At 44.6% G+C, this 15,428-nt stretch overlaps 1 protein-coding gene across 7 annotated transcripts in view; it reads left to right on the top strand.

Annotated features, from left to right (window-relative positions):
• NME9 (NME/NM23 family member 9) overlaps positions 1-15,428 on the top strand; it is a 466,976-nt gene that overhangs the window by 297,422 nt on the left and 154,126 nt on the right. For 4 of the 7 annotated variants that reach the window (XM_069225744.1, XM_069225745.1, XM_069225749.1 and 1 more), the window contains one exon: positions 13,475-13,606. In XM_069225744.1, the coding sequence (XP_069081845.1) occupies positions 13,475-13,606 (132 nt within the window). The remainder of the gene's footprint in view (positions 1-13,474; positions 13,607-15,428) is intronic. The other 3 variants (XM_069225746.1, XM_069225750.1, XM_069225747.1) reach the window with 2 other exon arrangements.

Raw genomic sequence — 15,428 nt, 5'->3', positions numbered from 1 at the left:
GCTTGCCTTCCCTTCTAACATTGACTTTCCATTGAAAAGTGTTGTTTTCTTCTGCAAAAGGGCCTTTATGACATGGGTCCATTCTACTTTGTCTGCAAACTGACTCATTACCAATCCTCTTGGTTGATGCTCTTAAGGATCTCAACTGATGATGGTTCCTTCAGTATGTTAAGACCGCATAGGTAATCAGGTTTTCTTGTTTGAGCCTGGAATTGGCTCTTATAGCCTTGGTGCACAGTTCAGCTTTCGTATCTTCCAAAAGTCTCTTAAGACATATCTGTTCTCCCGATATATGCCTAACCCTCGTCCCTTCCGTGTCACACTTTAGTACCGGGACACCCCTGTTGGGATAATGTTGTACTCTAAATGTATGTCATCATTATTATCATCTTCACTAAACATGAAGTTTTTTAGCCAGAGAAAAATAAGGATGGATTGAGCATGAGTTACTTTTGTGATGGATGCATCCATTTTGGGGTAGGAAGCACACTTGGATGTTCTTGCAATAAAGGATTTCTGAGACAATATAGAACACCATATCTTCCTTGACATAACTCGTGCCCTAGGGTAAATATAATCCGCACCCTCGCTAATTACCTCACATGTTATGCACTCATGACATCTTTGATAACATCATTGATAATGACACTGTGTCATCTGCAGTAAAATTATTAATCAGATAACTGTGCACAGCGGGGTGCGAGTTAAGTTACCTTACGGCATGAGTTATATAGTTACTTGAGATAACTATAACTGGTGAATTTCTATGGTTTGGTATGTTTAAAATGTGAGCCTAACTATAACGTCCCTGTAACCTTTGTTTTTTAAGTACATATATGTGTGTGTGAAACAATATTATTGTGTTTATTTACCATTGACAATTGTTCCTCTTGTATCTCTAGATTTGCTGACAGTGCCATTTAGACTTCTCCACTACTTTATATTGGAAAAGGGGGGACAACAGGTACCTATTTTAGCTATGTCCACATGAACTTAGACGGAAGGTTAAAGGGTGGGATGATATGTATCAGATTATTGATATATTGCTTATCTTTATCCATAGGGAGAGACACGTAGCTAAGCCCTAGACAGACATATCTCCTGCAGCGCAGTCTTCTGGTGGATGTCATCTGTTATTTATTTATCTCCTCCCCTCTTCCCCATTGGTCTGGTTTGGCTTTGGCATTGTTGGGGCTTTCCCTTCAGTTCGGAAGTGGGGACCTGATGCTGTGACCTCTATCTTCACTCCAACAGAAAAGCCGGGTAAGATTCCTGACACCTTCTGTTTATTTATTTTACTTTTTTCTTGGGACTCGAATTAGTCTCACGATGGCTACCAATACTTCCTGGTGAACTGTTGGTAGCCAATCAGATCTCCGCATGAGATCTGTCGGATACGCGGACCCTCCACGACCCTAGATATCTGTATTTATTTTTTCTTTAATAATGCAAAAACTACTGAACAGGTTTGCACCAAATTACAAAAAGAGATCTTTCTGGACCAAAATATAGCTTTCTGCCAAGTTTGGTGTAAATCTGTTCAGCGGTTTGGACTGTAGTCCCTATGGGAAATTGCATTGGGAAAACATGTTTTGGGACCCCACCTTTTTCTGCGCCCATGGTTGATGGATCACCCCAAAACTTTCCAGACAGCAGCTAAAGTAACCAGGAAACTTATTTTGAAAATTTCCTGAAGATTCGTCAAACAGCCTCAAAGTTATAGGCAAAACAAAACATGCTTTTCCTATGGTAAGTAGGTCCTAACTATAACTACCTACTGGCACTGCCAGTAGGTAATCTGTATATATAGAAATATATATATGTGGGAGGCTTACTGGCTTTGTCAAACTAATTCTACATCAATAAAGTCAACTACATGACATATTATTAAATCGAATAAAAACAGAACTACCAGTTATAAGAATTCATTGTTCAATATTCAGATTGTCAATCAAGTATTTGAAACCAAATCAAAACAGTTTTTGAGTTTTTCTTAACTTACTACAGGCCACAAAACGTAGCTATATTTTTCGATGTGAATTGCATTAGATTTCAAATATTAATATAAATCTTGTATTTATACAGTTCTACATTTGATTATGTGCAGTATTTGAAATACAGGTTGGCGTGTCTACAAAACAAAATGTGGATCACATGGAAGAGTAACAATAAGTAAACAACATTTCTTAACTGGCACTCCAAACAATATTAGCATTTAGCACATGCATTTGTGACTTCTGCAACACAGTTCTGATAAAGTTTTCTAGATGCTGATTCCTCACCCTTTGAATATACCTCAGGTGTCAGACTGGATCTGAAAACATTTCAATAGTACCTATGCATGCCGGTAGGTGGCACTGTGCAACTGTGCACTGATGCTGTCAGCTCTGGAAATTATGTGCAGGGCATATAAAGTCGTAATTCCTGTCCACTGACATCAGTTCCTTTCTTTCTGCACCACCAGACACAGATCAGGAGCTCTCATTTCTCAGAGGCATTTACCTCAGATACTTTGTCAAAAATGTATAGTGTGAAAAGGAATGCCACCAACAAAAATGACAGGTTTCGAGCCTTGTAGGGACAGTTGCAAACAGATATCTGCCTGTGGTCTGCGAGGTCATGACTCTAAGGCCTGCAGTGACTGCATGTCAACAAAGCAGAAAAACACCTGGGGAAGTGAGGTAAAACTCTACATTGTAAACATGAGAAGACCTGCAACAAGACTGGTCAAAGTTGCAGTCCAATGCAAAGATTCAGTCCCTTTTTCACTCCAGAAGCCAATGAAGTCCTTTTAGAGATGATCTTTGCTGAGATCTAAAGCATCTGATAAGTCCAAAAAGATCCACAAAAATTTGAGTGGGTCTTGGTCCCCTCACCCCTTTCATTCACCTAGGAAGGTGGGAGAGGAGGGATGGCACTATGGCTCTCATTCTCGCTCCTGGAGTCTGAAGACTTCAGAGCCAATCCCACAACTGGTTCTAACACAACCCAAGTTTCTGGGGCTGACCGTCAGTCCTAAATAGACTGCAAGGCCATGCTCTGACTCTACTGTTTTTGCTGACTTCCCCTATTAGGTCTTCAGGCCCGGAGTACCTGGAAGGCCCTCCCTCTGGTGGAGTACCACTGGTAGGTTTTCCCTCGGCACCAGCGGGGCCCTTCATGTTCATGAAGACTTCTCTGGCTCCGACCCCGCATCCGACACTGTGGTCCATACCAGTTCCTGGAACTTTGATGCCAGAGCTGAATCCATCGACACCAGATGATGAGATACCTATAGTACTCTCCGACTCAGAGTTGGCACTGGTCCCTCCTTTATCAAAACTGTACCCGCTGTTGAGTCACCACATACCCTGCTCAATTTGCCGCCTCTATAAAGGAGAACACAAACCTTTTCGGCATAGACTCAGGCAACGGTTATGAACTGGGTGATGAGTTTGCTCAGCCCTGCACTGAGGACATTTTGTATGATGACTTGCAGGAGGTCACCTGTCTCAATACTTCCACTGAATCAGGTTTTGTGATGACGCTTAGGGCGGCTGAAGCCTTTGACTTCTAGCTCCCCACCTTTGGAGGTTAAAAATTGTGCTGACGGAAGACATCCAGATGGGGCAAACATTTTCTGATCCCTTTGTGCCATTTAATGTGGCACTAACAGATACAAGTGCACCTGGGCCAAAACCTGATCTGGCCACCAACCAACAGGCAAATAGCAACACATCATGGCCCTGCCCCAGGCAACTCTGCGTTCCTTGGTCAAATGTTTAGTTGTGTACAAATCCAGAAGCATTTCTAACCCCAACACTTTTCTGACTACTCCCCCTGATAGGGAATCCAAGCGAGTCAAGACATTTGGGAAACAAGCTTTTTCTTCCTCTAGCCTGGCTTTCTGTTCAGTGAATGCCAGCTGTCTCCTGGGATGCCACTCCCATGCCATTTGGGACTCAGCAGCTCAAGTCTTCCCTGTGCCACCAGGGATCTCCGATCTGTACTAGCTCAGGCCTTTCAGAACGTTCAGGACACTGCTAGTTTCATAATTTGTTGTGATTTGAGCACCACAGATTGTATCAGGTAGGCCATTGCACCAGTGTTGCCATTCGCCTCCATGCTTGTAGCGGCAATGAAGATTTTACTACTGTTGCCTCTAATAGGCAATTAATTTGCTTGATATTTTAAATGAAGGTGAGCAATGGATGTTAAGCTTCACTTCTTAGTCCTGGCGCTAGTTGTTTGGGCTTTCCTTTGCTTATGCAGTTGCTTTACCACTTTTCAAGTTTCCTTTTTTCCACTGAGTGTTGCCAAATGGTGTTGGCAATTCACTGCCCTGGAGTGGACAGTGATAGAAGGGATGGTGGTGCATGGTTTTGACACTCATGTGAGGTGGTTCAAGCAGTGAATTTTGGTGATGGCACAAGCACTTTGTACAGTTTAGAATTTGTCACATATATTTCGACATTATAGTCCTGATGAAGTCTGCTGCTATATATTCAATGCAGATGAAACATGTGTTGGCTGTGAATTCTTGAAAATCTCTTTAGTTTTCTTGTTTTGAGATTGAAGATTGTGAAACCTGCTTGAGGATTGTTTTAGAACATTTTGCCAAGTTGCATGAAATGGAAGACTTACTTGATGGAAGACTCAGTTAAAAATTACATTGTGATTTAATTCTGGAGTGCTTGAAATCTTATATCATCTACCAGAAGTAAGACATGGTTGATAATCCTGCTACTTTCCGGTGCCTGAGAAAGACGGAGGTCTGTGTACTATTTTAGGCCTACACCCTCTCAACGCCTTATTCTGGAAGGAAAAATTGAAGATGGTCGCACTAGCTCACGTCCTGTCAGCCTCTGACCATGGAGACTGGATGGTAGCTTCAGACCTGCAGGACACTTACTTCCATATACCCATCCTGCAGACTCTTCAGCAGTACCTGCAGTTTGTGGTAGGGCTGGAGCATTTTCATTTTGCTGTGCTCCCCTTTGGCCCTTAGATGTTCACGAAAGTGATGGCAGTTGTGGCATCACACCTTCGGAGGTCAGGGATGACAGTCTTCCACCTACCTCAACAACTGGCTGTTGAAGGCGGGCTTGCCCCAAGCAGTCATCAGCCACTGGTAGACTGTGGTGAACCTCCTGTCATCATTGGGGCTTACTAGCAGTATGTCAGAGTCACATCTGACTCTTTCTCAGACCTCCTCTTAATTCAAGCCATTCTGGAAATGGTTTGGTTTTGTGCCTTTCTCCAAGAAAGAGAAGTTAGGACAATCAGGCTATGAACTCAATATTTCAGATTCGATCCTAGATTTCAGTGAGGTTGACTCTAAGGCTGCTTGGAATGATGGCCTCCTGCATCCTTCTGGTCGAGCATGCCTAGTGGCATATGCAAGCTCTGCAGTGCTTGAAGTCTCAGTGGCCACAAGATCAAGGGGATCTCTCTAACCACATCCAGATTTTGGAGGAGACTGCAAAATCCCATCAGTGATGCATTGCTGCCCAGATGAGGTGGCCATGTGGGAGAGGTGGAGGTAAGAGGCATGTTGTCTCCTGTGAACTCTTGGCACTCCTGGAGCTAACGGCCATCCTCTTGGGCCTGAAAAATGTCCTTCTGTCCATCAGATGGAGACTGGTACAGTTGCTCATGGACAACTCCACTGCTATGTGGTACTGCATCAAACAGGGCAGGGTGAATTCATGGACCTTGTGCCAGGAGGCCTTGTGCCTCGGATTGGCTCAATGACCAAGGTCCTTTGTGTGAATGGGGAGAATCTTGGCTTGATATGTTTGCTACCGCAGAGAATGCACAATATCAGCACTTACGTGCATTGAGTGCTTGAAAAACAGTGAAAACCACTCCTGGGGTCATGGGCATAGGGGCCCAGGAGGTTTAGGGTTAATTTGAATGAAAACCCTTCTGGAGGCTACTGCACATCAGGCAGCCTTTTCACAACACCTGAATATAACATTAGTGGTGCCCCTGTGCCTCCTTGGGATACTACAAAGAAGAAAAGTGTGTAAACAAGTTGTAAAGGTTGATGAGTTGTGAAGGCAAGTGGTGGGCAGCAGGTGAGGTTGGTGGGCCCCTCACATACATCATCAGGTGCACCATGGCCCATTTTTATGAATACTTCAGAGCATGAAGCTGCTCTCCCTCTGCAGCCTCCACCACAGTATTTCCATTGTCTCCTTTTTTTTCTTGTTAGTCCAGGGCCCACGGGCACCCAGTGCTGCAAAGGTCAGGGGCATTGCAAAGAGCCTACACCTGCGCTGCCCCCCCAGCTCCCTGCCCTACTGGTAGGATTGATTGCCGGGACATGTGATGGTTTGCGCATGCTTCATGTTGTGTTTCTGCTGCGCCTCTCCGCAGTCACTGGCACAAGAGCATGAGGCAATGCAGTGGGACTGTTGAGGCTTGTTGGGCTCCTGGCTTGTTTTTCTTATCCGGCCCTAGAAGACAGGGTCTGCAGGATAGAAATTAATTGTGGTGGGCCCCAGGAGAGGGGATCTCCAGGGCCAGAAGTTTGCTCAGAGAGGAGGCCCATGCTCCTGTCCTTGGAGACTTTCTTTTATTGCAGGCTACCTGTGTGGAGATTCAGGGCTGCGGACAAGGGAGTCTCAAATGTACAGGCCGTGTGCAACTGTGTTAACATGTAAAAGCCCAGTGCCTCTTACCCATGTTGCACAGTAGTAAACTTATCATAAAATGCGGACACTGGTGGTTAACATGCTCAGTACAGTTACCATGCGTGAGACTCAGGGAGTGAGATTCATTCACAGTAAAAAGAAAAAAAAAATTAAGACATCATATACAAAACATACTAGAGGACTGAACGTGGGGAACCCATTTGCTATACTAAGTCATTGCTGAGGAAGACAATGGTGTCAGGAGTTATAAAATTCATGTTGAATGAATGATGGAAAACAGAAAGCAAGGAGCAAAACACACCAAACTAAGCCAAATTGTAATCCGTAAGCAGGCTAAAGTTCAGGCGTTAGTAAGGAAACCATGGAAGCCACAAAATGAGAAAAAACAATAAACATAAAGAGCGAATGGTCCTGTGAAAGAGCTATAGCAACAATGAAGGAGTCAATACAATATAAGAGGTTACCAGGCACCTTCTCAGAGGAAGTGAACAGCTCATAAAACACTTCTTCCATTCAGGACCTAGAAGCCCCATCGCCTTGACTTTTAGTCACTCCATATTCCATGGACTGGTCTGCCATAGTCTCACAGGAATTCTAATACAGTGAGGGTCATTCATTATTGCGGCTTTCAGGTTTAAATTGTCAATGTCAGTTTTTCCATATCTTTTCACTGGTCTGTAAGTGATGAGATACTGACATTTCAAGCAGAACAGCATATACCGCCCTCCCGGGAGTTTGTCCATTTCATGAACTATAGAAATCCTACATTTATGTGATCAGTCCACACAGTCACTACTTGCAAAGCTTCCTCCGGATGATGACGCTAGTCAGCAATGGCTTCTTTAATTGCTAGTAGGTCTTTATCATATATGGTGTGTAGGAAGTTGGCTCTGTATGTGCTATTTCAAAGTAAGGAATAGCATGCACAGAGTCCAAGGGTTCCCCTTAGAGGTAAAATAGTGGTAAAAATAGATAATACTAATGCTCTATTTTGTGGTAGTGTGGTCGAGCAGTAGGCTTATCCAAGGAGTAGTGTTAAGCATTTGTTGTACATACACATAGACAATAAATGAGGTACACACACTCAGAGACAAATCCAGCCAATAGGTTTTTGTATAGAAAAATATATTTTCTTAGTTTATTTTAAGAACCACAGGTTCAAATTCTACATGTAATATCTCATTCGAAAGGTATTGCAGGTAAGTACTTTAGGAACTTTGAATCATTTCAATTGCATGTATACTTTTCAAGTTATTGACAAATAGCTACTTTAAAAGTGGACACTTAGTGCAATTTTCACAGTTCCTGGGGGAGGTAAGTTTTTGTTAGTTTTACCAGGTAAGTAAGACACTTACAGGGTTCAGTTCTTGGTCCAAGGTAGCCCACCGTTGGGGGTTCAGAGCAACCCCAAAGTCACCACACCAGCAGCTCAGGGCCGGTCAGGTGCAGAGTTCAAAGTGGTGCCCAAAACACATAGGCTTCAATGGAGAAGGGGGTGCCCCGGTTCCAGTCTGCCAGCAGGTAAGTACCCGCGTCTTCGGAGGGCAGACCAGGGGGGTTTTGTAGGGCACCGGGGGGGACACAAGCCCACACAGGAATTTCACCCTCAGCAGCGCGGGGGCGGCCGGGTGCAGTGTAGAAACAAGCGTCGGGTTTGTAGTGTTAGTCTATGAGAGATCAACGGATCTCTTCAGCGCTGCAGGCAGGCAAGGGGGGGGTTCCTCGGGGAAACCTCTGCTTGGGCAAGGGAGAGGGACTCCTGGGGGTCACTTCTCCAGTGAAAGTCCGGTCCTTCAGGTCCTGGGGGCTGCGGGTGCAGGGTCTCTCCCAGGCGTCGGGTTTTGGATTCAAGGAATCGCGGTCAGGGGAAGCCTCGGGATTCCCTCTGCAGGCGGCGCTGTGGGGGCTCAGGGGGGACAGGTTTTGGTACTCACAGTCGGAGAGTAGTCCGGGGGTCCCTCCTGAGGTGTCGGATCTCCACCAGCCGAGTCGGGGTCGCCGGGTGCAGTGTTGCAAGTCTCACGCTTCTTGCGGGGAGCTTGCAGGGTTCTTTCAAAGCTGCTGGAAACAAAGTTGCAGCCTTTCTTGGAGCAGGTCCGCTGTCCTCGGGAGTTTCTTGTCTTTTCGAAGCAGGGGCAGTCCTCAGAGGATGTCGAGGTCGCTGGTCCCTTTGGAAGGCGTCGCTGGAGCAGGATCTTTGGAAGGCAGGAGACAGGCCGGTGAGTTTCTGGAGCCAAGGCAGTTGTCGTCTTCTGGTCTTCCTCTGCAGGGGTTTTCAGCTAGGCAGTCCTTCTTCTTGTAGTTGCAGGAATCTAATTTTCTAGGGTTCAGGGTAGCCCTTAAATACTAAATTTAAGGGCGTGTTTAGGTCTGGGGGGTTAGTAGCCAATGGCTACTAGCCCTGAGGGTGGGTACACCCTCTTTGTGCCTCCTCCCAAGGGGAGGGGGTCACAATCCTAACCCTATTGGGGGAATCCTCCATCTGCAAGATGGAGGATTTCTAAAAGTTAGAGTCACTTCAGCTCAGGACACCTTAGGGGCTGTCCTGACTGGCCAGTGACTCCTCCTTGTTGCTTTCTTTGTTCCCTCCAGCCTTGCCGCCAAAAGTGGGGGCCGTGGCCGGAGGGGGCGGGCAACTCCACTAAGCTGGAGTGCCCTGCTGGGCTGTGACAAAGGGGTGAGCCTTTGAGGCTCACCGCCAGGTGTTACAGCTCCTGCCTGGGGGAGGTGTTAGCATCTCCACCCAGTGCAGGCTTTGTTACTGGCCTCAGAGTGACAAAGGCACTCTCCCCATGGGGCCAGCAACATGTCTCTAGTGTGGCAGGCTGCTGGAACTAGTCAGCCTACACAGACAGTCGGTTAAGTTTCAGGGGGCACCTCTAAGGTGCCCTCTGGGGTGTATTTTGCAATAAAATGTACACTGGCATCAGTGTGCATTTATTGTGCTGAGAAGTTTGATACCAAACTTCCCAGTTTTCAGTGTAGCCATTATGGTGCTGTGGAGTTCGTGTTTGACAAACTCCCAGACCATATACTCTTATGGCTACCCTGCACTTACAATGTCTAAGGTTTTGTTTAGACACTGTAGGGGTACCATGCTCATGCACTGGTACCCTCACCTATGGTATAGTGCACCCTGCCTTAGGGCTGTAAGGCCTGCTAGAGGGGTGACTGACCTATACTTGCATAGGCAGTGAGAGGCTGGCATGGCACCCTGAGGGGAGTGCCATGTCGACTTACTCGTTTTGTTCTCACTAGCACACACAAGCTGGCAAGCAGTGTGTCTGTGCTGAGTGAGAGGTCTCCAGGGTGGCATAAGACATGCTGCAGCCCTTAGAGACCTTCCTTGGCATCAGGGCCCTTGGTACTAGAAGTACCAGTTACAAGGGACTTATCTGGATGCCAGGGTCTGCCAATTGTGGATACAAAAGTACAGGTTAGGGAAAGAACACTGGTGCTGGGGCCTCTTTAGCAGGCCTCAGCACACTTTCAATTGTAAACATAGCATCAGCAAAGGCAAAAAGTCAGGGGGCAACCATGCCAAGGAGGCATTTCCTTACATGGTGCAATTCTACTGAGTGGCGGTTAACACACACAAGAAAAAAGCTACTGGATGCATAGCTTCAATCAAAAGGATCTTTCAGAGACTTCATAGTCCCAGTGCAAATAAAGACACACTAGTTTACACAGTGAAAGGTAATTCTGATCTATAAGCCTAACAATAGGAGGTGTAGAGAATGCAGTCTTCAAAGGCTTCTTGCGGAGCTCAACTAAATTGAAAATAAATGTCCTCCTTGTTTAGCTGAATAATGGGTACTAAAAAAGTGAATGAAAAGTTTGTAAATCTTATAATTCTGTATAACATTTACATTGATGGGTATTTGCCACTCTGCCTCTGCTGACACCTTTTCTTGGACCTATGCTAATTCCTCTGTCAGGTTGGGTGAACCCCACGAGTGGCTTTGTGAATTTTAAATATGCCTTTCTGCAAGTTAGCATTCAAAGAGTGAGCTCTTAAGCATTTTAGGACTTCTTACACAGTTAGTCACTGGGTTTTTAAATCTGGTAAAAAAATTAAAATGTCATTAAAATACATTCAAATGTCTAAAATGTATCTAAATATATCATTCACCAAGTGCTGGAAAGTCTTGTGCATTGTATAGTCCAAAAGGCATGACCAAACATTCAAAGTGACCGTAGTTCATAATATTATCCGTTTTCCATTTGCCAGCAGCTTTTATTTGGACTAAACTATAAGTTCTTCTCAAGTCTACCTTGTTGAGGTCCTTGGCAGTGTGGGCTTGTTCTAATAGTTCTTGATAATTCACACAGGGTCCACATCACCAATTCATTGGGGACGGTGAAAATGGGTACACTTTCTGGTGGTGGGAAACTTCTAACAAGCTAGTTTGTTAAATTCCTATCAGTGTATTTGTTCAAATGTATATCTAACATGTAGGATTTTGGCATTCTGATCCAGTCCTATTGCACAATCATATTCCCTGTGAAAAGGCAATAAGTCAGCACCTTTATCACTGAATACATCCTGGAATTCTATACAAGCTTTTGGAATAGGACTTTCTGGTATGTTAGTATTCAAACTAGAGCAACATGATATGGCGTGTATCAGTGGAGATAAATCTGTTGGGAAGTGTTATCATGCACTGCATTTACCCCAGTGCATCTGGGCGAATTGTGTGCTGGCATGTAAGGCAGTGTACTCCCTTCCCCTTTTGTTATTGGTTCCTTGCTGAGTTATTGGACAGACAAGCTCATTGGGCTGGACCTGTGCACTGGGAGTGGTACGGAAGACTATAAAAACTGTGAGCAGCATTGCCAGCACTCCTAAATTTAAAGAGTTACTCTCTACTCAAGAAGGACAAATATCCTGAAACATGCCTCTAGAGAGACACAGCACTGACTGCACCAACAATGGTGAAAACTAAAGACTTTCAATGAAAGTGAGTGTTATCATGCACTGTGTTTACCACAGTACATCTCTGAATTGCGTGCTGGTATGCCTGGCAGTGTGCTACTCAATCTCCTTTTATGGATATGGAGTTTATTAGTGGAAAGGATAGCCTTAACTACAAAAGTGGCTTGTCCTAGACTGAAGGCAACGACTCACGTTTCTTCAAAAGAAAAGATCAAGATTGTTATTTTGCAAGCAGTAGACCCTAGCTTGTAATATGAGACTATAGGTAACATTAGCTCTTCAAGAAGCCTCTTTTCAAATTCAGGTCATGCAAATACATGTTTTACATGTTATCTTTGGCACGCAGCACTTTCAGTGCAAAGTGGTTCCTTTGACTAAAGAGTTGTAGCATGGGTTCCACATCTGTCCCTATCTGATACATTGGTTGATGGAAGCATCTCCAACACCAGGTATCAGAATTAACAGTAGACCACAGTGAACCTGTTTCTTCACTTGCAGTTCTCTCTAACTTGATGAAAATATCAATAGTTCTAAAGACACAATACTATTTAACTTTGTTTCCAATTCAGGAGAGGGTCAGGCATTTCAGAAAGGGGACAAAAATAGATATTTACAAAATGTTTGATGATGTACTGCTGTTTGAAGCCTTCTCCGTATTAAGAGAAAGTAGGGATGGGTGCCTACCTCAAAGTTTGGGGATACAGGCATGTAATATGCAAATTCTTGGCTTGTAGGCCACTTGTGGAATACTTTTATTATATACACATGGAATTGGAAGTGACTTGCCCCTCTAGATGACTTTAAATGAGATCATCTAATGTAGTCTGATGTTATCACTAGTATTAAATTACATGTTGAGAAGAGAGGATGAAATCCATGACCCTTTCGAAGGAAGTTCAGGGATTGTCCTGGTTTCTGTGTCATAGCATTGTTGTGTCAATCCAGTGCCCATATGATGGAGCAAATGAACAGGAGACATAGGGCCTTATTAGGACCTTGACATAGGGGTTTCCTCCATCACAAATGTGACGGAAATCCCATTCGCCATACTACGATCTCCGTAGAATATGATGGGATCATAATAAGGCAGACTGGATATCTGTCACATTTGTGATGAAGGAAAACCCTCTGTTGAGGTCGTAATAAGGCCCATAGTTTTGAAAGGGCTGTTTCTGTGTCACTGGAAGCTGTTTCAGTGACAAAAGTGCTGTTACACCAGTGTCAAAACTTGTGGGAGGTAGTCTGCAGGTAGGGTGGCAGAGGCTGTGGTTTTTCACCCCAGTATTTTGTCTACTGACCTGTAATACCCTTGGTAAGCACCTTTTTCATTTTATTCCTTCAGTGTATATTGCTTTCAAAGTCTAAATGTGGACTGATGAAAATGTTGAAGGACTATTGTGAGATTGTGCAACTGTTCTGCTTATTTTGCAATAACTAGCCAGCTTGACACTGCATAGAAGATAATGAACACAGGAGATCCGCACTCATGAAAATATCCTAAAACATCAAAAATGTTAGATGTTTGGGGAAAGTCCAGGAATGTAAGAAGTGTGTCTGGCATGCCATACATAGGGGCAAGGTAAACTGTAGTAGAGTCCATTCTCCACTGAGATAAATTGGAGCAGCTTTGTTCTACTCTCTTCTGTAGCTCCATGTTTACTCTTTGTATGCTTGCCTCTCTGGACTCTAACTCCATGTTTACTCTCTGCTCTAGTCTCCTTTTGTGTACAGTTATTAATGCTTTGCCTGCTTCTGTTTGTACACAGTCATTAATCTTTTGCCGGCTTCTCTTTTTGCATAGTCTTAATTCCTTTGCCACTTCCCAATGTGTACAGTCAATAATCTTTTGCTGACTTCTCTTTGTGCACAGTCATTAAACGCTTACTATTTTTCTTTGCAGATTATTTATCTGATCATGAGCCCAAGGACCAAGAAGGTGATCTAACAGATGGTGAGAAAAAGGAAGCAGAGGCCCTTGATAGTGCCACTCCTGTAGAGGAAAAGGGTAATAGTTTGTCTCTCTTCAAAGCAGGTACTACTTTAGGTAATCTCAGTTTCAAGAGGGTTCATATTCCTATGTGCATCCCTTCAGAGTTCCACTCCCCCTGGCATTTTTCTGGATGAGAATGCCTTTTGAAGTTGGGACATAGTCATCCCACTTCTAAGACTTCCTTTAAAAAAATGTTGATGTAATTTATTTACGACAGTGAGAAGGCTGCTATTCCAACTGCGACCCAACCTATCTGGAGACATTTGCAAGTGCAGCCTCACCTGCCAAAGCCTCTGACATTGCTGACACTTTGGCTACGCTGCAGCTTCGTGCCATGATCACACAAATGTCTTCAGCCCCTGGCCTCCTACTGAAGGTGCAGGGTCAGCCTGGACCTCAAAGTCCTGCCCCATGTAGGTCACAAAGTGAGTGCATAAGGCATCAGGCCCCACACAGCTGGTCTAGATGTCTTGACATCCATCCAACTGCAGCCACTGACATTTTGAAAACTGGTAAGAAAAGAATAGCTGAAATCAATTCTGACAAGTGTCCAGAAAGTTCCAAGCCCACAAACATTGGGAACATGGAGGTACTGTTTGGGTTGAACTCAGATTTGGGGTTTCCCGGACCTTCCTGACAATAACAAATAAGGTAATTCTGAGGTTCACAGTTGGTCTCCACACCTTTGACTCAAACACTGGCTAATTAATCATCCTACAGAAATTCTGGCCCAATGGGTACCTCTTATGAAGGCGGAGTTCCAAAGCATGTGCTTGAGAACATATCCATAGGTCTGACCTCCTTGCAGGATAGATCCATCAGCAATAGCAAAAATGCAGGATTACAATTGGCCAGACTTTATCAGACTACAACCCCATCTGCAGTAATAAAGGCCTACACACTGGTTAAGATGAGAGAATAGAAGGAGTGTCTACAGATGCAGCAGAGCTGTTGAATGATCATTTTCCAATCAAATTAAAACCTCTTTTTCTTTTAGAAATTAGAGCCTAATTTAGTGTTTGGTGGAGGATAGCACAATTGTAAATGAGTGGTGGTGCCTCCCAACCAAATTTGCAGTTCCCCACTCTCTTTAAAGGGTAAGTTCTAGATTTACACTGGTGGAACTTCTGCTGGCTTTGCTGGTTTAAACCTTTGACCCAAGGGCCCGTCTGCCCAGGGGCCACCAATAACGTTGATAGTAATCCTGCCCTAAGGAAGCCAGAATAATCTCCATACATAGGAATCCCTGACCTGCAGGGGTAAAACACCCTGTGGGTCAGGTGCGTTTCTGTTTTGTACAGAGAAACCAGACTCATGCTTTGGGAGTTTGTTGTTTCTGAAGAAAAAAGTTTTCCGAGCCAGCACTTAAAGCATGATACTCACTTGGCTAAACCTCAGTGCTAGAGATGGGGCAGCTATAGTGGCCACCCCCTTTACAATACCAAGATCCCTGCCATGCAGGTGAGGATCTCAAAAAGGCCAGACAATGCTCCAGTAGAGTGGTATAGGTCATGACCTCTATTTCCCTTTGCAGACCAACAGACTGTTAACCAGGATCTAAGTGAGGCCCTTAATCGCCAAACTGCATGACACAGAGGTGTAGGGACAGGTCTTAATTTTCCTGCAGAGGTGGAAAATAGTTTCAGATTGTAGACATAGCTTAGAAGTGAATATTGTAGGTTCCCATCTTTGCTTATAGCTTCATAATCCCTCTTCTCCACCAAAAGCATGACAATCTAACTTTTGGAATGGTCATGGTCATCCGCCACTTCTCCGATCAGACCGCTATGGCGGAGACGACCGCTGGGCTGGAGACTTGGGTCTCCAGCCTGGCGGCCGTCACAAGACCGCCGGCGGTATCATG

This window comes from Pleurodeles waltl, chromosome 3_1 (genome assembly GCF_031143425.1).
Source record: "Pleurodeles waltl isolate 20211129_DDA chromosome 3_1, aPleWal1.hap1.20221129, whole genome shotgun sequence".
NCBI lineage: Eukaryota > Metazoa > Chordata > Amphibia > Caudata > Salamandridae > Pleurodeles > Pleurodeles waltl.
Note: the sequence above shows the minus strand (reverse complement) of the source record. Positions and strands in the feature narration are given on the sequence as shown.